The sequence below is a fragment of the Cydia amplana genome, chromosome 1 (genome assembly GCF_948474715.1).
Source record: "Cydia amplana chromosome 1, ilCydAmpl1.1, whole genome shotgun sequence".
NCBI lineage: Eukaryota > Metazoa > Arthropoda > Insecta > Lepidoptera > Tortricidae > Cydia > Cydia amplana.
The window spans coordinates 16,745,736-16,773,693 of NC_086069.1; the positions used below are offsets into that span (position 1 = coordinate 16,745,736).

At 34.6% G+C, this 27,958-nt stretch overlaps 2 protein-coding genes across 2 annotated transcripts; both read left to right on the forward strand.

The window, feature by feature from the left end:
* Positions 1–267: 267 nt before the first annotated feature.
* LOC134653971 (nose resistant to fluoxetine protein 6-like) lies at positions 268–8,627 on the forward strand. The gene is given in 14 exon segments (XM_063509342.1): positions 268–425; positions 623–971; positions 1,072–1,075; positions 1,304–1,506; positions 2,366–2,445; positions 2,592–2,791; positions 3,154–3,268; positions 3,800–4,011; positions 4,465–4,655; positions 5,089–5,227; positions 5,992–6,178; positions 7,542–7,684; positions 8,114–8,225; positions 8,596–8,627. Coding segments are annotated over 14 exon segments (2,058 nt in total). The 5' UTR covers positions 268–334.
* Positions 8,628–13,031: 4,404 nt separating this feature from the next.
* Positions 13,032–27,496, forward strand: LOC134649058 (O-acyltransferase like protein-like). The gene is made up of 13 exons (XM_063503775.1): positions 13,032–13,250; positions 13,972–14,329; positions 15,017–15,205; positions 15,526–15,605; positions 17,751–17,950; positions 19,801–19,915; positions 20,338–20,555; positions 21,056–21,246; positions 22,122–22,269; positions 23,022–23,208; positions 25,467–25,609; positions 25,926–26,034; positions 27,327–27,496. The coding sequence occupies exons 1-13, from the start codon at positions 13,061–13,063 to the stop codon at positions 27,452–27,454; spliced, it is 2,256 nt and encodes a 751-aa protein (XP_063359845.1). The 5' UTR covers positions 13,032–13,060; the 3' UTR covers positions 27,455–27,496.
* Positions 27,497–27,958: the final 462 nt, after the last annotated feature.

Genomic DNA, 27,958 nt, shown 5'->3' on the forward strand with positions numbered 1-27,958 from the left:
AAAGAAAACAATAGGTAAACATTTATCCCCATAAAAGAACTCTTCCAGCCAACCTTATAAGCTTACCTTTTTAATTCATTCATCTGACTACGGGACCCTTTTAAAAATATTTTTTTTATCAAAAGGAAAACTATACATATCTTAATCAACACCAGTAACCAGAAGACATAGCAAATATTGGTAAATGTGTTATAAATAAGCCTAATTCAGTAATGTGTGGTTGTATTTGTTCCCGAAAATGACGAAATTAATGTCTCTAATTATAATCTTTGTCATCAGTTTGTGTTCAGTAGGAGCTTATATTGAATTCGAAGTTCCTCGCCATGGATTTGATATGGAGTTGTATGAGAATGTATTAGATGAAGAGCTATGTGAAGCACAATTGAGTTACTTTCTAAGTTACAATACAATGCTGACAGCTGAATGTAAGTTTGCCTTCTTCTTTAACACTAAATCAACTCAAACTAGACTTTTAACCTTCAAGTCATTTAAGTGAGTAGGTACCTATTTACTTAATTAATATCTGAATTATCTATATTAAGTTTACAGAGCTTTAGTAAGTTAACGGTCTAAAGAAACATTTATCATTGTTAATATCAATATTTTATTTTGTCTTTTATAGTTCTTGATGCAGGCATCAGACTTCCGAGAGGCATTTTACAAGGAAACTTTGTAGACCTCGGAAACTATCATCAGTGTCTAGCAATCAGTGAAAACTTTGAGCCATCAGACATAGAGGGCAAGTATTGTATGATAAATGTTCCAATGATTCAAGATGAGTTAAACTTACCAGCTCTGCCCGAATGGCCCGAAGAAGGTTTAGAGTGGCCCGTGGAATGGCCCGAGTTTCCATGGCCAGAACTTTTGTCAATCATAAGACCAAATAGTGATATGTTCAGAAAACTACAAAAGGTACGAAAAGAAGCATCAAAGTACAATCGTATGACTGGGCCTGATATAGATTTAATTAGGTAAGTACCTAAGTTATTTACTCAATTGTTATTGTAGCATTTTAAGCATTGTTAGTTTATACTATAACACAGTTTGGAAATTTGGATATTTCTTGTTTAGTCACGTAAAATTTGTTGAGCGAAATTTGGCATACTGACATAAGTATGTACATTCAAACATTAAGTAGTTTCAAAACCGAAGTTGACTTTATCGTTTTTGTTATTTCTTTAACATTCCAAATTTCTGCCACCGTTTATTTATTTTTTCCAACAACAAAATTATATAACACGTCATCAAAGATCGTGTATTCATTCATTTATATTAATTTTCATGAATACGTTAGAATAACTAGCACTCAATTCAAAGGGTATCAGAAGATAGCTGGCTGGCTGATCAAGTCTTCAAACTGGCAGTATGCCTTCCTAAAGTTTGCACACCTCGGCAATTCATCGACACTGTTTTTATAAACACCACTAGCGTGGGTTTCAAATTCACGGAAGAATTCTGCAGACTGAGAAATGATAAGCCGTTTGCACCCGTTGATTATGCTGCTATGTAAGTAATCAAAAATTGTCGAAGTTATTTTAGTAAATCATAAAAAGGTTATATAATCAGTGATCGTTAATTTTCCAGCAATTTTGGTGCAGCATAGTAAAAATAAAGGATTTTCTTCAATTTTTTTCTAGGGAGAGGATTGGTTAAGGTCAATATTACTGTTATTAACCCTAATTATCTATTCCACCTAGAGTAGGGCATACAGATGCTTTTAACCAACAATGCTGCACCAACATTGCTGGCAAATTAACGATCACTGGTTATAATCATGTTAAAATAAAATAAATGTGTATATATTATTTTATCCGTATGTATATTAGATATGATTATATTTTATCAATATACTTAAACATAGGTAGCAATAGGTGAGTTGTAACGATTTATGTGACAAGTTTACGTGTAAACCAAAAAATTAATGCGTTTCGTGTTTGACTAGTGATGAGCAATGTTGGACCAGTTTAGCAAACAGATTAATAACCTGAGTTAATAAAGGACCAGTTTAGCAAACAGTTTAACAACCAGAGTTAATAATATAGGAAAGTTAAGTATTACCTACTTATCTAAAAACTAAGGGATCATCCTCCATGCGTTCCTTTTGTACTTACTGCTCGGTTTTAAATCATGTTTATACTTATTTAAATCATTATAAACTACGCTGGCGACTATAGTTATAGCCTCCTGTCAAGACCCGGAAGCAGTTGTTTTGTTTTTGAATTTTGAACTCTTGATCAATTTATAAAAGTTCAGAATAGATTGCGGAATATGTACAAGAACAAATACGGGGTCTCAGGAGGCTACCTACCGCTGCACTAGCGAACTAGCATTATTATTTATGAAGTACATTTTTGTTCTATTTTAGGGGAGTTTTTGGCTTCATAATCCTTATTACTGTGATTTCGACACTCTACGATCTATATCTTACCGTGATATGTAAGGAAGGTACGTATTTATTTAAGTATGGTGTTTTCGTTTTAGTAACTATAAGGACATGCACCAAACAATTAAATTAACATTTAAGTATTTTTATATGCGCTGTCTATATATTATTTGACATATAATTCAGCGTCCATTTGTTAAACTTTCAGGTTCAAAACAAGCCAATACTATCGGAAAATCGTTCTCTGTCTATACGAATACTCGCCGTTTGCTCACATTCAACTCTGGACCTGAAACTTTAGAGAGCCTGGATGGAATCAGATCCTTAGCCATGATGTGGGTTATCATAGGCCACACGTTCTCTACGAATAGGAGAACGCACTTTTTTAATCCTATAGAAATGTTTACGGTATGTGTCTTGGCGAATATTTAAAAAAAGTCCTTACCTGCACCATAGAGAAAGCACCGACCGGAAAGTCTTATGTTGTTGAGCATTAGACTTTCCGGTCGCTGCTACATCTATTGTCAAGTAGCAGTACTAATAATTCCGCTACTCGATGCTAGATGTGGACTATGAAAATAATAATCTATTTGGTACCAAAACTGATGTATGGAGTGAGCAATCTATGTATTTTTTCTCAATGCCTGCACATCCTTATTTCACGCGGTTTTTACGCTATTGAAGAGTCTGCTAATCCAGCATACATTTTATTTAACTTTATAACGCATATGTTGTGTCTAAAATCAGTTTCAAACCGAGCTTATTTACAGTGGATGACTTCTTTCTCGGCAATTTGGTTCGTGGCAGCCCCTTTCACAGTCGACACCTTCTTCTTGCTGAGTGGGCTGCTGATTGTGTATACGTCTGTTGGGAAGATAAGTCCGAGTTAGTGTTATGTACAATATTCAACATTTAATTGATTTAATAGCTCGTAAAAAAGCCATACAGATATGGTGAAACTAAACGGGTTAAGTGCTTTGAACCAAACCCTAAAAAGAATAAATAAATGTTTATTTCTCTACTAGATAGTCTAGATACTAAGTTACTGTTCCTGGAGGAAAAGGATGCCTGGAAAAGAGTTCATTAAAATTTTTAACTAACTCTTTTCTGGACATAGGTATTCCAGATCAACTTAGATTCTTTAGAATATTATTGAAATATATCAAAGGAAATAATTCGAAACATTGGTAACTAATACTTTAATTATTAAATAATCATAAATTTTATGATTTTTACACAACAAACTTAATTTAAAAGTCAATTTAAGTATTTTTTACAGCTAGAATTTTCGCACATTTGACATCAATCCGTGTTAAATGAAATACGATTAATTACACCCATTAATATCAAGTTACTCTTTCTAATTCTTAATATCAGCAGTCTAATGATTATCGTCATGAACTTCATTTATTTCAGAGGGTCTCTTTAAATAAATCCACCTGTTCTATCTTCATCGTTTATTGCGAATGTTTCCCATTTTGGCAACCGCCGTGTTTCTTCAGGCGTCGTTACTCAACCATCTTTCTGACGGCCCTGAGTGGTACATCATAGTTGATAAAGTAGAACGGTGTAGGGCATACTGGTGGTCTACCCTCTTTTACGTGCAGAATTATTTAACGCAGTCATGGGTAAGTAACTTATAATAACATACACTGTATTTATTTAATCGTATGGCATTACATTAAGTATAAAAGATACATAGAAATCATAAGCATCTAAATTATCTGCACAAATTAAATACACTGTATACCTAATATATGTATGTAAAATAGTCGCAATAACGAAAGTATTGATTTGTGACAGTTATGAATTGACCCTTATATAGGTTTATATGTCGCATTGCTGCAATGATTCATATATCAAATCGATATTCAGGTTTTTTTTTTAAATCACGAAATAACATCCCGTGACTTGATCATATCCCCTAGATATTTGGTAAAATCTCTGTTTTGGTCATTTCCCTGCGACAGCTGTAGTACGAGTAGGTACCATTTGTTATTAATGAAGGTGTAAAGGTGATTTACAATAGGTAAATAAAAACGTTTTTTTATGTTGTAAAATTGTACCGTTTTATATTTCAGTGTATTGGCCATACTTGGTACCTCGCTATTGACATACAGCTGCATATACTTTCACCTTTAATTTTATTCTGGGTGCTAGGCAGAAGAAGAGCGGCATGGATTGCGTTAACTCTCGTCATGTTGATCGTCATGGTGGTAACGACAACGTATAACTATTTAAACAAGTTCCCGGCGGCATCGTTTGTACCAACGTAAGGTTTTAATCTAACTTAAAATCGCTAGCGGCTAGACCGATCCTACCTATCTGCTACGTACCTACATAACAAATACCTAGGTATACATTTTCTTCTCGCAAGTCCCCGCATATTTGTAGAAGTACAATTTTAATCAAATTTCAAACTTAATAAATGTTTCCTTACCCAGTTTACCCGTGCCCAGTTTACTTAATAAATAGCTTCTGTCAAAACCGCCATCTATGCGAAATAAGCTATACCATTAAGCACACCCACATATAGCGCCATCTGTCGAATACAGTATACACTGATACCTACAGATGTTATTGGTACTACAAGTTGATACAGTAGTCCACCATATACAATAAAGATGGCGCTATTAGCAACGCCCACTGTATAAGTTTGACTAATAGAACTTAGATGGCATTTTTAACAAAAGTTTTGTTTTCAGGATATCAGCGGAAGAATCCATCCATTATACACGATACTATTATGTAAACACTCTAACGAGATGCTCGCCTTTCTTCGTTGGCATGTTGTTTGGCTATCTTCTTAATATTTTCAAAAGCAAGGAACTTCAAATGGCTAGAGTAAGAAAAACATACAAATTGTTTTTATACTGGATGGTCGAGAGATCCGTAGGGTTTAACAGTAAATCATATCAAGAGGCTAAACTAATCGATCTACCTATTAAAAAAAATCTATTGAAACTCACGAACGTTTGGTTCAAAAGTCGCTTCTTACCGCTACGGGCGCTACGCTACTAACGGCGTTTACGATGCCTATGTACTGCCCATTTATAACTAGAGTCTGTGCAGAAAGAGAAGAGTCGTGGAATGTATGGGGCACAATACATTCCACGACTCTTCTCTTTCCGAAGAGACTCTATGGGCCCGATTCGGATTTTGTAATAGACATCTATTAGATATCTTTTATACATCGCCAAGATACCTACGATAACGATATGTTTAAGATCTAACCTGACCTGATCCAAATTTGACATTTCCGCGATTCTGGAGATACTCTTGAACGATTTCCAGGAGATATTACTTAGAGATCTAATTCACATCTAATAGATATCTAACACGATCTATCGAAAGTGATATTGGTTGCCCGAATTGCGCTGCAAAAGAGAACTAGTTGAAATCTAAACTATAACGTATCAAGAATGGATCTAGTCTAGTACGTGTCGTCTCTGGTGAATATCTTGAAGTTCGAATACGGCAGTATAGTAGGTTAGGTCCGTATATTATTTGATGACAGTACCTACGTGTAAGTATGTGCCTAGGTATGTACCTATGTAATACAATTACGCACTAAAATTACGAACTGACCACTCTTCATAATCTTTCAGTGGTTTGTAACATTGTGCTGGTCCTGTGTCTTCGCGGTTTTCGCTGGTATTATCTACTCCTCATACCCCATTGTTCAGATGGATTGGGACAGCCCCTTTTGGGACGGCATCATAAACTCCTTTGCCAGACCCGGGTGGGCTGTGTGTCTTGGCTGGATGATATTTGCATGTACACACGGTTATGGAGGTTGGTATAAATCTGTTACGTAGCCAAAGTCGCAAAAACCGACACAGGAATTTATCTCAAAAACTGTAAGGTTACCTACCTATATATTTAAATGAAGTTTGGAACTAAATAAGAAGTTTAGAAGTTAAAATAGAAAAATATAGTTGTATTTTTAAGGTAGTAGTATCCCATAGTTAGAATATACGAGTATACCTATGTACCTAACGTAAAAAACACAGTACCGTAAAATGGGGTGAGTAGGGTCAAAACTGAAATTCAAACCTCGATAACATTTTATTTTTACATATGAAAACTGAACGGTGTATATAATAAGTGTTCCGGAAGTTTGTATTTTAGTTTTTATTTTATTTTGGGTAGTTCTATTTCATAACTTTGACGATAAAGAGGAAAACCCACCTCACCCCGTAGTGCCTCGTATTTGGGGTGAGAGGGGTTTTCATACAAAGGTGATTTTGGAAGATTGTTGGATCGATTTTTTTTTATTATGCGTATTACTATAGCTCCATTTTAAATTGGAATACATTATTTTTGTAGCAGTAGCCTTAAAATCCCTTCTCACCCCCCTCTCAAACCTTCTCTCCCCATTCATAACCCACCTCTCCCCGCGAAACCTACTCACCCCGTTTTACGGTACGTAAAACTAGCCAACTTTGCCGGCTTTTTATAAATAAACACTATTTTCTGAAACAAAAAAAAATCTATGAAGGATAACATCTATTCTAGCTTATCACAACCTTTTTGATCATACGCATCAATATATTATTTGCAAAAATAATTTACTTAAATCATCATTTAACACACTTTTTTGGCAAGTTTGAGGGCGGCAATTTTAGGCAAATACCCCTGGCCTGGAAGCAAAGTTGGCTAGTTTGACGGTAACTATCGTTTGATAGGTTTGTAAAAATAAGGTTAAGGTTTCTCAAAAAGTTTCACGATTAAGTGAATACATTTTAAAATAATATCTTCTAAGTTTTGATTGATACAAAAAACATTAGAAATAGGATTCAGATCGAAGGTCATTGGCGTGGGGGATCCCCTTAGGTACCTACATCCGCAAATAAGAACCTTTTACCGTCTGTACCTCGTGTATTCGAGTGCTTAATCTTATCAGCTATAAAAACTGTTAGACTTTGTCCCAGACAGTATTTTTATTTAAAAAAATAATGATAGGTCACTATTATTCTTAACATAAATGATAAGCAATAACTAACAAATGTATGGACCATTATGTTGTCTTTAATAAATAAATTTTAATTTTATGTTTTATTTACTATTTTTTTCAAATGTTATATGGTACACCTAACATCATCACTATTATATATACAATATACATGATATAATCTGATACGATTAATTCAATCAGGTCCTGTCAACTGGTTCCTATCGCTCCGTATGTGGAAGCTGCCATCTCGGCTTTCCTATGCGATGTACATCTTCCACTACCCCATAATGATGATCGTCAATAGCACTTCTGTGTCGGCAAGTTACTTCTCCGTGGAACGCTTTGTAAGTTTCGATACTATTTTCAATTTTTTAAGTTCCTTTAAATGAATGAATATCAGTTAATTTTAAAGAAGATAAAACCTAAATGTTAAAGAAGATCCTTTTGCATGGCAGGTATAAGTAGTTTTTGTAAAGTATGTAGCTGAAAAAAAGTCTCAGTTTATGAGTTCCTACCTATGTAAAATGTGTTAAACAACAAACATAGAAGGAGTTGAAATTTGGCCTATTTCCTGAACAGCATGTAGCACATAAGTAGCATATAAAAACTTCAGAAGTTGTCTATAAAACTAATTTAGAAATTATGCAAACTATTTATCTTCCTTTCCATTGATCTTTTTTAATGGGAACACATTTGTTCATTTCAATTTGTTTGATTTAAATTGCTGCTTACATATTTAAGTACCTATATGTATATATTTTTTTTGCTTTTAGTTCTATCGATTCTTAGCTGACTTCGTGTCAGCGTTTATAATCGCTTTCATAGTGACCGTGCTGATAGATTCTCCTTTATCTACACTCATAAAACTGGCGATATTAGAAAGAAGTGAGTTGTTTTTATTATTTTTTTGGTAGATAATGGTTTAAAATACACTGTGATCATATTAACATAGCTACAGATGAGAGAGACATAGAACGGGGTTCCTAATAATTTAAAACGAAATACCACAAATTAACAAAATTCCTGTAGATGCATGCTATGGTATTTTTCAAACTGGAAGGGTACCATGACAGATGTCATCTCCATACAAATGCGAAATGTTGCAAAATTGTGTTGAATTGATATCTGTCATCGTATCTTCCACTTTGAAAAATACTATAGGAACTCCGTCCACTACTTCCCAAGCTGTGCATTATATAACATAATGCCAATTATAATTTAACCCAACAAACGTTAATAAAGCTAACTGTTACAGGTAAGACTGAGAGGGCGAAGACCAATCAATAATACATTCTACGACTCTTCTCTTTCCACACAGACCCTATGACACAATCGTACCTTGGGATCAACATTATAATTTAAAACAGGTCTGGGATTTGTTAAATCTATTTGTATTTTATTTGTAGGTAATAATACAATTATATATAGCACATTTGTTTTTGTCTTTTTCTATATTCCATAATAAGTAAGATAATAGAGACTTACATCATCGTCATTCGATTCGAAAACACAACGGAAGCATTTAATATGCGTCGATGGAAGCAAAAGTCACGCTTTAACCCATTCAGAGCTAATCAGAACAGGGTTGTCGTTTCGCCCAAGCATTTTCCCAATATACCGGGTAAGTAGTAATGGGGGGATGTCAGCGTTAAGCATGTAGGTTAGTAGTGAATGAGCATCGATTTCAACTTAACGGAGTTTGTTGACACACATTTGATCGAATTATACTATTACCACCTACATTAGTTTATAATTTCGTCAATTAGTCTTAAAGGAGGTCCGTGATACCACTTACAAAATCAAATAATAAATTGATTAGATTTTCTGTTTCGAAAAAGGATATCAAAGGATTATCCAGAAAATTCGAAGGGGATAAATGTTAGGTATGCATGGCGTCATTGCGCGGGTTCACCTTTTATTTCAATTACTCTTAAAATACATATACATACTATTTCTGTTTAAAATTTTGCTTCTTAGATCCTTCGGCAATATTACTGGCTATTTTATACTAAAATTACACTGCTATGAATCTATGATATGCAGGGTAGGTAACGATATACTTACTTGTACAACTGAAAATATATGTATGAACATTAGACTTGCTTTTGGGATTTTTTTCTTATAGAGCCAACTTTAACTTTTTAAGGTTTTGGTTGAAGTCGGCCCTTGCAAATTTCGTGACACAAATTTTGTGAATAAAGTATGACTCACGGCCGACTAGCCCTCGGCCCGGACACGGCCCGGTTTAACGTGAGTAATGCTTAAATCGAATATAAAATCAATATGATAATTTGCGTTAGGCCCCTATTAAAATAATTTGTTTTCATGAGTACCTACTATCTAAAATGTTTTGCTTCATTGAGGTCAACAATTAAATATTTACATTCGCATCAACGTGACTAAGTGACAGCTGTTTATCAGGAAGTGATTCTTAAATAAATTCTATTAAACGCTAATCGCCATACAATTCAAGTAGTAATCAACTATATATAGTCATGATGATGAACATTTTTATAATCATAATCATAAGCATAATCATAATAATCATAAACTTTATTGTTTTTAGTAATATTTTTCGGGGAAGTATACTACTTATTACTTACAATATTAATAAAAACCGGTTTTTTAAATTATTTAAAATAAAGACAATTTATGAATTGGAATGAAAAAGCTAATAAAGCTATTTTATTTCCATTGAATCAGATATTTAATGTACGATTTATCGCCGGTTCTTGGGAACGAATGTGATTCATACGTACGTATAATTTAGAGAATGTGCATTTGCATTCTCTAAATTACTAGAACGTTAACAAAGTTCTTCGTTTGTATTATAGGTGAATTGTTAAGATCATGCAAATTCGAATTAGGAACGGAGGAGGTTTTACATTTTAAAGTAAGTTTACACACGTTTATTCCAGAGGAGGCTTGTTTAATTTTACTTCAGTATGGTTACCATCAGTTTGTCACTGACACAAACGCCGTCGAGAACGTAATTTTTTACTTTCTATACATCTCGCTCGCACTCGCTATATTAGTGCAAACGGGATGTATAGAAAGTAAATTACGTTCTCGACGGCGTTTATGTCAGTGACAAACTGATGGTAACCGTACAGACATACTGAGAGTTAAAGTAAAGTTAAAAAGAGGTGAAATTATTGACTACGTATCAATTCGTCGGGTGAGAATACGTTTATGCCATACGCCACTTACATTGATTAGGGAAGGCGAAAAGAAGCTAAACAATTTTTTTTTCGATTTTTTTTACATTTGGGCGTTTTTTTTTTAAAGTTGTCCCATACACTTTTTTTCAAATTTGGGATTTTTTATGTTATTTCTACTCAGAATCACGAGCTCTTTCTATCCTAATAGGAGAAAAAAACTGTCCTAAGGTTTTTATTTCCATTCCGTCACCATTTTTCATAGACTTTGTATGGCGGTCGCGGAATGGAAAGATCGAAAAATGTATGGACATTTTGGGACAGTTTTTTTCTCCTATTAGGATAGAAAGAGCTCGTGATTCTGAGTAGAAATAACATAAAAAATCCCAAATTTGAAAAAAAAGTGTAGGGGACAACTTAAAAAAAAACGCCCATTTATGAAATATTGAACTTATTTATCATTTAGGCACATATGTGTACTATTTAAAGTACCATACAAATATTGTGAATATAGTGGTAATCATGAAATAAAAGGATTTTTATTATTACCATATCCGTTTTTGATGAGTAAATGTTAAACGTACAATGTATGATATGACACAAAAGTTTTGGATATGTCACACTTTTGTGGTAATTTTCTGTTAACATAGTGTTAATATCCTATAATAAAATATGGATATGGCACAACATTTTTGAAACATGATATTTTTCAAAAAAAGATTAGTGTCAATTATAGCATATTTTTTCTTATTATAGAAATAATTAAAAAACTGTTTTGCTCAAAAATGGATATGGCACAATCGTACCTATTCTCAGCCGGCTAAGTATCTACTGATTATCAGTATTAAGTATAAACAGTTTGTGATGTTTGTTATTAGCAGTTTAATCTTTTGGTAACTTTTAATGAATGTAATGTCTTAATAATTATGTTATTGTTAGGGTTAGGGCCGATACAGACGGACTGCAATCTGACTGAAATTTGTATGGGAACTGCACGCCGACTGCACGCCAACTGCAACGTCGGCGTGCTGTTCCCATACCTACAAGTTGCAGTCCGGTTGCAGTCCGTCTGTATCGGCCCTTAATGCATGCAGAGCACAACGCATATTTTATTATCTCTTTCAAATTTTCTTTTATCTTATTATCCCACATAATGTGCGTTCTAAATAACAGATAACACGTGCAATCGTATGTAGGTCTACGTCATTTTTAGATAAGATGTTATACTTATACTCGTAATTGGGGTTCCATTTTTTTGCACCGTTAGAATTACATTTAATGATAAACATTAGAAAAAAACAGACGCTAAATTTTCATAGAAGTGTGACCTTGGAATTACACATGTTTGCAAGTGGCGAGCGAAACAGTTCCGTTTCAGCTAGGGCAAAAATGCGTTTGTATGTCTGTTCAGAGGTCCGGGTGTTGACCTGTATGCAGGTCACACATCTCACCCGATTCTCGTTAAATTTTGTGAGCAGACTGGATCTATAAAATATACAGTGTGGAATAAATTATATAATATATATAATTAATAGGCCCTGGCGGGAAAGTACCTTAAAACTTTGAGTTCATTTTACTTAAACTACATTCTTTTATTTTAAAAAAGAAACAAAACTACAGACAATAAAATAATTAAATTCGCCTGTCTTAAGGTTTTAAGGCACTTTCCTTCCAGGGCCCATTAATTTTTTCCAACCTGTAATATAAGTTTTTTTTTAATAGTAGAGTCACATGGATTCGTTAGGTCTAAAGCTCAGAAACCCACTAGTGGGAGTTTTTCCATAAATTCATGTCACTGTATTTATCTAACGTAGCCACTCAATACCACATGTCTTTGAAACCAAGAAAATAATTATTACAGCCAAGAGTATAATTGAGAAATGCTACTTCTTATTGCATGATATCTTAGCAATTGTACTTTAAAGAACCATTTTCTTTCTGTATAATCTGTCACAAGGTTAAGGAAAATATGTGGGTTGTACTCGTACTTATTTATGATATAATTTAACACTGACAGAACTTATTGATTTTTATTTTGATAATCATGTTCTCAAGCAAATATAAAGGTAACTAACACCTATCTTTTTGTTACTCTACCCGTCCGCTCCCACGGCTCATACTCGTATATGAGCCGCAACGCTTATGGTGACGTCACATCGTGGGATTTGACAGGTTTTAATAAGGAGTCAGTAGATTGCCCGTATTAAATAATAATATTACCTTATTTTAAGAAATGCACTCTTTGTATGACTCGGTTGGAATGGCATTTTTTGGCTTCTTATTGAATTAAACAGACTTCCAAAGACGTCGATCAAAAGTTATGCTCATAAAATCTTACAGCGTTCCTCTTCAAGTAAAAATGCTAACCAAGAACCCTTCATAATAAGGGTTTATCAATTTGATTGAATATACCTAGCGAGATATCAAAATCACCTACTAAAATATAATCAGCAATCACATTATAACGATTTTAAATATAATCACCCCAAATCTCAGTCAATTAGTTATGTATGCGAAGCCCGGTAGAGAGGGTTAAATCACGATATAAGGAATAATATAAAAATGGCAAAAGTGTTGGTTATTGTTTTCATCAGCATCTGTTTACACTCAGTTAAAGCATTCATTGACTTTGAACTACCTAAAAATAATGCATTTGATACTGAATTATATGAAAATGTGTTAGATACAGAATTATGTGAAGCACAACTGAGTTTCATACAAAGTAACGATAGTAGTACTCTACTGGCAGAATGTAAGTACATATACTTTTCTATTCTAATCTACACGTACCTGTTAATTACTTTACACACAACAGACAATGGACTATTTTCCAGATAGGATTAGACAGGAAAAATGGTTAATTATAGTGCAAATTATCATGACATAATCAACCTGTCTTAAATTCAGCTGGTGTGCGTGCACCGTTACAATAAGCGTTAAAAATTTTATTTAACCCTTGTTTTAAAAACGAAATAAATGCTCTGTCTCCTATTCAGTTTCAGTGCACTATTCGTGCAATGCGTAGAAATATAAAAAAATAATATATTATTCATCAACAATAAATATAAATGTAGCAATCTCACTACTGTTTATAATCTACAGACATTTAATGGCATTGCAATATGAAATCGTATATTATCATATTTTAGTCCACGTTTTGCCAATCGTTATGTCGTCTGGTATTTTTATTGCCTAAATTCTATATCGGTGCTGTAGATAAGGACCTACGCAAGGTTTTCATATAATACTATACCGCCTAAAATTCTAAAATGTCTTAGTAAATAAATCCAAATAGTTTAAAACGATGGTATGGGTACCTAGTCAATAAAAAAATTGACCGCAGTAGATATGTAATATAATTTTTCTAACGATAGATGTTAAATAGACGGTGCCTTGAGGTATGAAGCTCATTATATGTCATGTAAATATTTGGCTCTATGTATATTTAACTAATTTATTATGTCGCCTTTCAGTTCTTGATGCTGGTATAAGACCCCCACGAGGTATATTTCAAGGTAATTTTGTGGATTTCGGGAACTATCATCAGTGTATAGAAATCAGTGCTAATTTTGAAACATCAGATATACAAGGAAAGTATTGTATGATCAATGTTCCAATGACGCAAGACGATTTTGATCTGCCAATTCTACCTGAATGGCCGGAGTGGCCAGAGGAATGGCCAGAATGGCCAGAAGAATGGCCAGAATTTCCTTGGCCGGCGCTTTTGCCGAATACTAGACAACACAGGAATATGATAAGAAATCTTCGAAAAGTTCGGGCGGAGTCAGCCAAATACAGTCAGTACATTGGAACAGACATGGATTTGATAAGGTAAGTGACTATAAATATATGAAATAAATCAGCAAATTACCAAATTACATTTATGCAATCAATATGTAGTAAATAACATAAATATCTATAAACTAACTTATAAGTGACGTTATCTATGAAAAGGGACCTTATTGTGGATGGCGGTTACGCCATTACTAACGATGCTCCGATATAAATACGATGCCACGCGACGCTGTGCGGCGTAAGCGCCATGACAATAAGGTCCCTTTTCATAGATAATGCCCCATATACTAAAACTACAATAAATACAGATACATTAATTTGTCAACAGTGAATTGACACACATAATCCCCACCACATATTTTTTTTTTTATAATGATGATGATAAAGAAGATGATCCTTCCGGTCAATTTCGGCCATGGAGACCACTCCGAGTTCTTGTTTGCTGAATCCTGTTTTTTTTTTAAATATTATAAATGCAAAAGTAACTCTTCACGCTTTAAACCACTGAACCGATTTACATTAAGATGGGTTGAAATGGGATAGTTTATATCAATCATCATTATCATTCCACGCAGATAAAGTCGCGGATATAAGCTAGTCTGGAAAGTAAAAAAGCTATTGAAGATAATTATAAAGAAAGGAGGAAAGCAACTTCATATTTGATTATTAATGAGATTCAACCGACGACGGTTTGTGTTTTGAACAATGATTTACTTTTTGCAGGGTTGCAGAAGATAGTGCCTTGGCTGGTGAAGCATTTAGATTAGCAGTATGCCTTCCAAAAGCTTGTAATCCTAAGCAGTTTTTCGATAGAATTCTAATTAACACCACGGCTGTGGGTTTAGAGTTTACTGAAGAATTCTGTCGCCTGAAAAATGATAAGCCATTTGTACCTGGGGATTATGCTGCAATGTGAGTTTGAAACTTCTAATGTGTGGACTGCATTACATATCGAATAAAATATGATCATATATAATATTAACAACTTACCTTATCTTACCTTATAATTAACAATCTCCAATAATTAGCCGAAATTGCAAGAAAAAAACCGCTGGTTGAATAAATAACAATTCTATAAAAGTTGATACCCTAATTAACCGAGGTCTTTTTTTGTATCTTCTTATTCCCAATTATAAATGCTAGTAGGTACGTAACATCCTGGGCGTACCGCAGATCAATAATTATGACAGAATATTGTTACACTTTTCTTATGACATTTTATTTTATTACAGGGGTGTTTTCGGCATCATCATCCTAATAACTATACTCTGCACGGGCTACGATCTCTATTATACTCATATACTTAAAGGAGGTAAGATTAGCTTAGGTTTCATAGCATTATTTAGTAAGCTATAATAGTATATCTCTTCATCTTATTTGTGACGTTATCCATGAAAATGGACCTTATTGTCGATGGCGTTACGCCATTATTAACGATGCTCCGATATAAACTCGCCGTCATTAGAACTTGCAGACAATGTAAACAAACAATGTAACTTTGTTTTGTGACTGTTCCTTCTTGAATTTTCACACTACCCTAATTCAAACTATACACATATACACTATTGAAACGGTCCGTTCCGTAAAATACATAAATATATAACTGTATCTTGGATATTTAATTAAAAGTTTAAAATGGTTTCATAAGTTAGGTTATTAGGACGTGATGGAATGACGTTTTTGTTTCTTTTAAATTCTACAATTGTCTATGATGGGTAGTGTTGTGAGTAAAGTTTGTGATATAAACCCGCTACACACTACCCAACTCACGCTCTGTACCTACCGCCGCGGTTGTAAAATACATCAATACATCATTCTTCAGTACCAATTTGTCTTCTGATCGTGATTAAACAAATTAAAAATAAGTAACTACTTGTTTTTTAATTTTGGTATTTTATTATTCGATATGATTTGACATTAGTAAAGTAGTAAGTAAGAGTCTTGCCCATCACTAGTAAATTCATCATTCAGAGGCAATTTCAATATGGCGGTTTGTTTACATAGTTTGCAAGTTCTAATGACGGCGAATTTAAATACAATGCCGCGCGACGCTGAGTGGCGTAAGCGCCATCGACAATAAGGTCCATTTTCATAGATACTGCCCCATTTTTAAGTCGATTACAAATATTATTTCTGTTGCTGAATGTACACATACAACATATGAGTTTTGGTTTTTGTTTATTTAATTTGAAGTAGTCAATTTAGGCTTAATGATAGATAGGGATTACAAATCAAAGTTTATATCTAATAACAAATTGCTTTGTCTGGCTTATCAACATTGATAACAATCAAGTCCCAATAAAGAAATAACACCAAATAGCAATTTAGATATGACGTAGGTAGGTGCAGTTGAATGGCAGTAATAATCACCGTCAATCTTTGTGTGATAAGTTCTGATTTTATTGTTTAATTTTACAAACTAATTACATACAATATCTGTCATGAAGGATGCCATTGAACTTGTTTTGTAATTATGTCAAAAACATCGCCTGCTTTTTTATATCTGATAGTTAATTCAAAACAACATAGGTACAGAATAAAGTGTGTATTATGTAATTAATTACCTTATTTTATTAATAAACTAAATCACACTTTGTGAAGTGATTTAGTGTTAGATAATGAATATTCTGTAGTTGGAATTTCAGAATAAAGTTGAATACAGAATAATGTTGATATATATTAGCATAACAATTATTTTGACATTTTAGTCACGAGGTATTGGTGCCCATCTATGTAAATATTTTTGAACCATAACACTTAGTAGCAGTAGGTACTCATAACTCACTTAAGGGGCCCACTGATTAACAGTTTGCCGGACGGTATCGGCCTGTCAGTTAGAACAAAAAGTTGACAGTTTCGAACACCTGACAGGCCGATCCGGCGGACAGATAATCAGTGGGCCCCTTTATACCTAAATCCTGAATTTCATTATAATATGTCTTAAGCCCGAATAGTAACCTAACCTAATGGCCTAATCATTGTGACATACCTACAGACACTACGGACAGACAAATATGACGAAATTATAAGAAGTAGGCACTTTTCTTGCCGTTTTGACTACGTAACCCTGTACATTGTACAAAGGAGTCGCAATTTTTTTGTTATATTGATTAATGATTACTGTCTGGTACATGAAATATTTGTACGATATGATACAAGGAATTTATACAAGATTAATCTTATCATGTTTTATTGATAAAGTATTAATTTCTAGAAATGGTGTTATGTGCTTTTTATAATACGGGTCTAGTGGTTTACATTACAAAGGAACTCTTAACACACAAAAAATTAAGAATTATCTATGAAAAGGGACCTTATTGTCGATGGCGCTTACGCCGCAAAGCCTCGCGCGGCATTGTATTTATACCGGAGCATCGTTAATAATGACGTAAGCGCCATGGACAATAAGGTCCCTTTTTATAGATAATGTCACAAATAATGTGATAATTCCTTCCAGATCCTAAAAGAGCGAGCGTTCTTGGAAAATCCTTCTCAGTGTACACGAACACTCGGCGCTTGCTCACGTTCAGCTCTGTGCCCGGTGCTTTGGAATGCGTGGACGGCATCAGGTCCCTCGCCATGATGTGGGTCATACTGGGTCATTCGTATTCTACGCATTTACATACGCCCTTCTTTAACCGAACAGAATTCTTTAAGGTACAAATATTTAAAAATGGATTTATATTGTTTTGGTGTTTAGTTCATTAAGGACCACTTGCACCATGCCACTAACTGGGGGTTAACCCGTTAAACTGTTAACCCAGTGTCAAATTGTACTGGTAACCATAGTAACTCCAGGTTTAAGCGGTTAACCCCGGGTTAGTGGGATGGTGCAAGTGGCCTTAACGGGTTTCTGTGTACTTTTAACGGCCGGCTATCAATCGTCATCAACTGACGGTCAATTTCAAACCCAAAGGTTTCGTCATAAAACTGACATCTAGACGTGACATAAACATAACTTAAGTCGCGCAATCTATCTATCTAATCTATCTATCTAATACCTTTAAACGAGCAATTCTTGTTTATTTATTTATATATATATTTCGGGGATCTCGGAAACGGCTCTAACGATTTCGATGAAATTTGCTATATGGGGGTTTTCGGGGGCGAAAAATCGATCTAGCTAGGTCTTATCTCTGGGAAAACGCGCATTTCCGAGTTATTATATGTTTTCCGAGCGAAGCTCGGTCACCCAGATATTACAAATTAAAATGCCCATTTACATTTTGCATAGGTGAACTACTGTTGAACTATTTAACGTTTGTTGATAGCCGTAGGAATATTCTGTTGGAAGTTCAAGGAATATTATGTTTATTGCTTAATAATGATTAATCGCTCATATTTAAGTAAAAAAAAAATCGTATATTCAGATGAAATAAACCCTAACATACATATTTTTTTCTTCTGCCAAACTGCAGGACAGTTTGTTGGCAGAGGGAACTCCCTTAAAACATAGATGGGTAAACTTAGCTAATTGACTGATTAATTGTTAACAGTACATCTTATTGCTTATGGTGGTAACTTTAATTTAATTTTGTATAGTATATCAACTTGTCAAATATATCCAAATTAAAATGATCATTTTGCCGAGCGAAGACAATTACAACAGACTTAGACCAAGTTCTTTGGCAACGATTTTGATTTTTGAGCACAGACACAGATTATGCAAGTATTATTTTATAAGTCAAACTCCTATGAAATTATGACATTTAAAACAACATTTGCACCACAGTCTGTGCTATCTAAATCGCTGTCAACTTAGCTTGGTCTCACACTACCTATGCATAGGTACTACATATTATGAATTAGGATTTTTATTGGTTTTCTTTATGATAGGTACTCTAAAAAGCGGCCAAGTGCGAGTCGGACTCGCCCATGAAGGGTTCCGTATTTAGGGGATTTATGACGTATTAAAAAAAACTACTTACTAGATCTCGTTCAAACTAATTTTCGGTGGAAGTTTACATGGTAATGTACATCATATTTTTTTTTTAGTTTTATCATTCTCTTATTTTAGAAGTTACAGGGGGGGGGAACACACATTTTACCACTTTGGAAGTATCTCTCGCGCAAACTATTCAGTTTAGCAAAAATTGATATTAGAAACCTCAATATCATTTTTGAAGACCTATCCATAGATATGGGTTTGATTTGAAGAAAAAAAATTTTTTGAGTTTCAGTTCTAAGTATGGGGAACCCCCAAAATTTATTGTTTTTTTTCTATTTTTGTGTCAAAATCTTAATGCGGTTCACAGAATACATCTACTTACCAAGTTTCAACAGTATAGGTCTTATAGTTTCGGAAAAAAGTGGCTGTGACATACGGACGGACAGACAGACGGACAGACAGACATGACGAATTTCCATAAGGGTTCCGTTTTTTGCCATTTGGCTACGGAACCCTAAAAACACTAAGTATTAATTAGTTCGGGGGTTTTATTGCTTAAGTGCACTATAAAAAGAGTGTTAAAATTCATAATATTCATATTGATGTTTAATATTTACAGTGGATGACCTCATTTTCTGCGATTTGGATTATGGCAGCGCCAATTACAGTGGACACATTCTTCATGCTGAGTGGACTACTAATTGTGTATACTACCGTCGGAAAGATGAGTAGCAGTAAGTTAATTCTTCTATTGTAAGCAATAAAATTAATAAACATAAGTAATATAGTATGTGAGCATATAAGCAAAACGCGCTGATGGCCTAGCGGTAAGAGCGTACGACTTGCAATCCGGAGGTCGCGGGTTCAAACCAATGAGTTTTTCGGAACTTATGTTCGAAATATCATTTTGATATTTACCAGTCGCTTTTCGGTGAAGGAAAACATCGTGAGGAAACCGGACTAATCCCAATACGGGCCTAGTTTACCCTCTGGGTTGGAAGGTCAGATGGCAGTCGCTTTCGTAAAAACTAGTGCCCACGCCAATTACTGGGATTAGTTGCCAAGCGGACCCCAGGCTACCATGAGCCGTGGCAAAATGCCGGGACAACGCGAGGAAGATGATGAGTATGTATTCTTAACAAATACTATCTTTCAGTGGGCCTAATCAGAAATATCCATTTATACTATCTCCATCGGCTCTTACGGATGTTTCCGGTATTGGCTGCCGGCGTTTTGCTTCAAGCAACGTTGTTTAACCACATGTCTGATGGACCACGATGGAATGACGTCATTGCTCATAAAGTGCACAAGTGCAGGAAATATTGGTGGGCTACTTTGATTCATGGCCAGAATTTAATCATTCCTGATCATATGGTAAGTTCTCGTAGATTCAATTATTGAACATTCAACACACAAAAAATGCCCTTCTCATGTCATATCTTTTGGGAAGATTGAGCCATGTGATATTAGTGTGCCATTTAATGTCGGTACTTATTATTATTGATCATACTCGTAACAATATGGTGAGCTGACGGTCCGTGGTTCTAAGTTCAAATCCTGATAAATTCAAATATTACTCATTTTGTTTAAGAATTCGGCAGTCACGGCAATGATAAATTAGTCGCAAAACACTTCCATATAATTCATAGTAATTCCCATCTGCACGTGAAATAATTGTTTTTATTAAAGATTTATGATCTACATACGTAGGTATTATATTAAATAACGTAAATAAAGTCATGCCAGATAAATAAGTACAACTGTAAAACTAAAACTACTATTACAAAAAACTTCAAAAAGTTAATTAAATATTATGTAAAGAATAATATTAATCACCAAAAGATGACTTCTAAACCTCGTACATTATGTTTCAGTGTATCGGCCCAACATGGTACCTTGCCGTTGACATCCAGATGCATATTATTTCACCCCTTGTATTGTTTTGGGTGCTTGGGAAAAGAAGAGCCGCCTGGACTGCCTTAAGTCTCGCCATGCTAATAGTGTTGGCGGCGTCTACGACGTATAACTATTTGAACGAGTTCCAGCCAGCACCTTTAATACCAGCGTAAGTTAATGGTGAAATTGGCCTGTCGATAATAATTTTTCAAACTATGTTTTTGCATTTACTACTGTAAAATGTACTTACCTAGCTTTAGAATATGCTCCATACTTCGAAATGGAAAGTTATGTTTGAAATTATTATGTTGTGGTATCTTAATAATACATATAATTGATGTATTGTACCTATAGTTCGTTTTTTTTAGAATTAGAAAGAAGGTAAGCGATGTTAACATGTCTTTTAATTGAAAAACGCTTTTTAAAAATCAATAACTATTACTTATGAAAGCAAAAGCATATAAATGATCGTATTAGATTCATAATTGTTACATACTTGCCGTGACTTATTTTTAAAAAGTGTTTTTAAATTAAAAGACACGTCAAGATTGTTTACCTTTTTTCTAATGCTATAAAAAACGAACTATATATGCCAATTCAAAGTAGACGATGGTCTACTTTGAATTGGTTTTGAAGTGCTCCAACATGATAGTAGTGATGACTACTATCATGTTGGAGCACTTAAATTAGTGTGTTGTCAAACAACCGTTAGAGCACAATAAAATTACCCAGTGATGAGCAAAGTAGGCACATTTTACTGCATTTACCAATTTTAATCTATTTGACTTCTAGATGCACAGCTTAGGTGTTCGACATTATATAATTACTCATCTTACCGTAAAAACCATAATACAAGTACCTACGTCATAGATACCTACGTCATATATATAATAAAATGCGTTTAAAAGTTTTTTATGACGATGAAGCTTTATCTATACGATAAGTATTAATTGTTTAGGTAGCTACCTGTCTTTTTAAATTTTGGTGGTTTATGCAGCAAGGATAGCTGCATAAATTTAAATAAATAAAAATATATATTTTCAGACGTGCTGCTGTAGATCCTGAAGCTGCAACTAACTATTTGTTGTACTATTATGTGAACACATTAACTAGATGCTCTCCTTTTTTTGTCGGAATGTTGTATGGCTATCTACTCGCTGTTTTTAAGGGCAAAAAAGTTTACTTGCCTAAGGTAAGAGTGATATCAGATATATAATTAGTAAAAAAAATCTTTCTTTCTTCTCTTTAGATTTTCTCTTTTTCAATTTGTATATTAAGTACCTATTATGAATGTACGCTATCATTCCGTCGTAGAATAATGTGACTGGGTGACCACCCGTCCCTAACGTCCTTACCACTAGACCTAGTGGTAAGGACGTTAGCCGCGTAAGGTGAAGACGCGGGTTCGATTCCCGCCTCGGCCACTTTTTCTTTAGTGTATGATATGTATTATAATTTATCAGCACAGAAAAGTCTAACTGGTACCAGGAAACTGAGTTAGGTTAGACCTGTATCCCTTACCATTATTTTTATTTGGAACGTACTCCACACTACAATAATAAATTAACTTTTTTTAAACAACGTTATTTGTACCTACAAGTAGAAATTTGGTACAGTTAAAACAGTTAAAACAGTTCGGCAGATTTGACGCCAATAAACAATGTTAGTATATAGTAGTAATTTACAAAATAAAAATCTCCAGTCAAAATTATCCTTATAATAATTCGAATGTCATATACCGCTCTCTGTCATTTTCAATTTTTAAGTCGGTATTTTATAACATACCAACTTATATTTTGTAAAATAGTTACTTTATTTTAAGTGTTCTGTAAAGTGACGAGTTGTGAATCGTTATTTGTGAAATGGCATGCGCATAACTTCTCACTTCAGGTTATAAAGTCAATCTTATGCAATCAGTTAACTCACTTTTATGTGTTATTTCAGTTGTTCGTGGCATTAGGATGGGCCTGCGCCTTTGCGGTATCAGCTGGTATCATTTACTCCGCATACCCTATTCTCCAGATGGACTGGTACAGTCCCTTCTTGGACGGCGTTATCAACTCCTTCTCCAGACCAGGATGGGCAGCATGCCTCGGTTGGATGATATTTGCATGCACTCATGGTTACGGAGGTTAGTTTGATGTGCAATATTTATGATTAGATTTTTAGTGTACCGCACAAACTTTGTTCGCGGTACACTTATGGGATCACATCGGTCTTGCAAATCAGTTAAATGTGTTTTTCTCAAAAACTGTTTGACGTAGATAGCTGAAATTTGGAACAGTTATAGCAATTACCATCACTGACATTATTAATAAGTCGAAACTGCTTACTTATTATTTTAGGGGAAAATTTGGGGGTTGAAAGGGGTCAGCTGAAAATATTTTTTATTTGTAAGAATCGTGTCGGGTACCATTAGAAAGCTTGCAAAAAATTGAGCCGGTGGACTGATTTTGACTTCATTTTAGAGTGCAGTGGTTTCGCTAAAAAATGCATTTAAAGTTGCAAGTTTTCATACAAAAAAATTTCACCTGTCCTGGTGATTTACGCGAAAATTATAGCTAACTGGCAGCTGACCAGTCAATACCCAACTAAACCAACCATGAGGACGGCGGGAAAATTATCACCTTAACTTTATCTTTATTACTTTTTCAACTGCAGCCTGATCTTTGGTTGCTTAGGGTTAAGGTTACTAGCTAACACTGGTCATTTCATATAAAGAAGTAGTTTTAGCGAGAAAGATCCTTACTTCTAACTTTGGCATTTACAATTTATGACTTATGGGCTTGACACAAAGTTTAATTCTCCTTGCCTACTTGTGTGGGATATAATTTTTTTTCTGAATAGTCTAATATAAGTATGAGTGAGAAAAAGATCTACAAAATACAACCTTGTTAAAATTCTAATAAGTTTAAATTTCGAACGGGCTTTCCAACCAAAAGACTACCTCAATGTGCTCAGTAAGAATCCTAATTATTATTGGAGATTATTTGTAAAATTTTAAATTAAGAATTTTGTTCTTCACTGTCGTTGTGTTTTGTCTTTTCACAATAAAGGACATAGAGTTAGTAAGGCGTATAGTATAGAGATAACAAAGTCTAGACTTTGAACGAGCAATTCTTGTATATTTATATATTGCGGGGATCTCGGAAACGGCTCTAATGATTCTGATGAAATTTGCTATATGGGGGATTTCGGGGGCGAAAAATCGATCTAGCTAGGTTTTATCTCTAGGAAAACGCAGAATTTTGAGTTTTTATATGTTTTCCGAGCAACACTCGGTCTCCCAGATATTAACCTATGAATGCGTTTTATATTGCATTAGAAGTACATTATAAAAACTGAATTACCAAAACTCGTACTGAATGCATTAGAAGTGCATTATAAAAACTGAATTACCAAAACTCGTACTGAATTCAGTATCAATTAAACGTAGTTTAGCGAAAAGAAATCATCCATAAAATGTCATTTAAATACATTTTTGCTTACACTACACACTTTGTTAGCTTAGACGAACTCTACATTTTAACAGTTCTATATAATATTTAAGTCTATGTATATATGGTATGGAACTAGAAACAAAATCAAATCAAAATAATAAGTACTAAATTTAATTCAAATTGAAGCAGTATAGAATACCGAGCTAAATGGTGAACCGTAGAATACTAAGGATCTATCGAATCTGAGCGCTTCGATGTAACGCTGCACTGTAGTTTTGCCATTTTGACTCCTATGACTCTTACTAGCGATCCGCCCCGGCTTTGCACCGGTTAACAAATTATACGTAAACCTTCCTCTTGAATTACTCTACTCGTATCTATTTAAAAAACCGCATCAAAATCCGTTGCGTAGTTTAAAAGATCTAAGCATACATACAGACAGACAGCGGGAAGCGATTTTGTTTTATACTATGTAGCGATAAATTATCTCCTAGGTTGTTGTCGGATATGTGTAAGTATCTAAAAACAGGGAAACAATCTCTGTAAAATATAACGATGTGTGCGGTACACTAAATGCCACGAGCTATGACTCGGGCTTGGCCAAATTATTTTAATAAAACCTGCACTAAGATATTTTGCACATTCATCCCAAAAAAATTCATAGATACGAGCCTGGGTTCGTAAACGAAAAGTTCTGTTTAAGAGTAGCACGCTTTAGCGCTAGGTCACCAACGTGTTAATAATATACCTCTACTATTATATTCATTTATTTACAAACAAGATATATAAAAACTAGCTTAAATCTAAAATAGGCCCTTGAGGCATTGTACCAAGGATGCTGGCGACATTTCCTCGCTGTATCGCAATGCTGATACGTTGTGCGAGGTAGCCGCCAGCTCTTCGGTCACCAGTTATAATTGTATTGTTATAATTGTTTGTTGGCTCGCAGGGCCCATCAACTGGTTCCTGTCATGGCATATGTGGAAGTTGCCGGCTCGGATCTCCTTCGCGATGTACATCTTCCACTACCCAATCATGCATGTCGTCAATGCCACATCGGTGTCTCCGACTCACTTTACACCTGTTCGCTACGTAAGTTTATTTTTATAAATTGCAATTGCATTTATGCAAGATATTTTTACTGGTGTCATGGGAATACTGGGTAATGTCAGATTCTGCTGATATGTAACTTTAAAGTCAGTCTATTTTTTTAACCGCAATGTAACTGTAATGTAAACTTTTTAGGTCGCTTTGCTGTATCTCTGTTGTTGGCTGAACCCCACATTAATTGCATAAAATTATGACACAAAAAAATTCTCGGGTTAAAATTGGAATAAAACTTGACATACAATTTCCAAAAAGTCAGCTACCTATCCTAAAATACGTATTTTATTGGATCTTTAAACAGTTTTTCAGATTCCTGGGTGACTTCTCTTCGGCACTGATTAGCGGGTTCATAGTAACCGTGTTGATCGATTCGCCCTTCTCTACGCTCATCAAACTTGCAATGGGAGGAGGTATGTTTTTATGTTAATGTTAGTTGGTTGTGTTGCTGCATTACCCGGCAACCTTCAAATCAAGGGTGAACAGGCACCTTCTGGGCAGGCTCGCTCCATCGTAGGCCACGTCTTGGCCTCGGCTAGTCTGTGGCCATAAATAAGCCCATTAATAATATAAAAAAAAATATATATATACTATCGTCTTTTTTGCAAGCCACCGCCCGCGATTTTAACCGCGTATTGATAGTGTACAATTTTCAACTTCATTTTCACCGTTTAGAAGTTAAATCGTTTCTTAGTCACCACATCAGTTGAAATATGACATGGAAAATAGGAGAGAATGTAGTGCGCTGCGGGCGTGAACTTTAATAGCAATATCACAAGTCATAAAATATTATCAATAAGTTACATTAAGTGTCGATAAACCGCCTTTTTGCCCAGTGGAGAGAAAAAAAACGACCTTTGTTGCCCTTTTCAATGTTCATTTCTGCTCCGCTAGTCTGCTGACACCTTCATACTTTAAAAAAAACATTTACAGTACATATGGGGCTACTTTTCCGCACTAGTGCGTAAAATAGCACTTTTCGTGCGATGTCGAAACTTTAAAGTGCCATATGTACTATAAAACGTTGTTCGATACACGTGCGAATAGGTAATTCGCAACTCGTGTCGATTTAAAACACTCCCTTCGGTCGTGTTTTAATTTATCGCCACTCGTTTCGAATTTCCTCTTTTTCGCACTTGTATCGAAAATAACTATTACGGTACATATGGTGCTACTTTCCCGCACTAGTGAGGAAATAAGCACTTTCCGTTGCTACGTCAAATATTTAAAGGGGCATATGTACTGTAAACGTTATACGATACCTACACGTGCGAATAGATTATTCGCAACTCGTGTCGATTTAAAACACTCCCTTCGGTCGTGTTTTAATTTATCGCCACTCGTTTCGAATTTCCTCTTTTCCGCACTTGTATCGTAAATAACTATTAATGTACCTGATAGGCGTTTTCAGCTGGTTGTTGTGTGTATATGTCTGTATTTCATTCTTAATAGCGCAGAAAAGGAAAAAGACCAAATTCGGTTAGTTCCCGATTCGCCGGATTCTTATTTGGTCGGATTCTCATATATTTGGATTGTGACGTAAGTACGAAAGTAGATAAATCCGGCGAAAAAAGAATCCGGCGTATCGGAAACTAACCCCAAATTCATACAACCAAGTTTATAAAAACTGCAATTTGTGTACTTTTCATTATGTTACGAGTACAAGTGTAATAGATGGTACCAAAATTTACAATTTTCTTCACAGGCGCGAAGAAACCTAGGCCAGAAAAAATAGAGGCTAAGGAAGAAAATGGAGTAAACGGAGGTATTACAGCAATCAAACCAGCAACGTCACAAGATTACGACAGATACCTCAGCAAGACTAAACTATGAGACATCTCTCTCATAAATTAAACACAGACATTCGTCAGATGACAAGCAAAAGTCACTAAGTACCACCACAAGTTCATAGCTATAGTGAACTATGTTAGTACGAAAAGAAGGTTGATTTTTGTTTAAATATTTTTTAGTAATTAGTGACTTGCTTGTCACCTGACGATTTCATGAGCAACATGACATGTGTGCACTCTTGTATCTGATAGTTCTACTTATTTAGATTACTAACATAAAGGATAGAAATAAATATATTACTCTAAGTGTGTATTAGTATTTTCACTAATAACACAAATCAAAATATTTAGAACACTGTTTTATTTATCCCAAATCTAGTAAAGGTTTTTATTCAGATCGCCTGATTATAAGTTTAATCGTATACAAACTGCTCACATAGGTTTCTTACTTTCCAAACAACCGTACTAAAGCACTACTTAAATACGCTTTAAAAGAGGAGCTTTAGCTCGAACTCGGTCACCTATGTAATGTAGGTTTACTAACAGC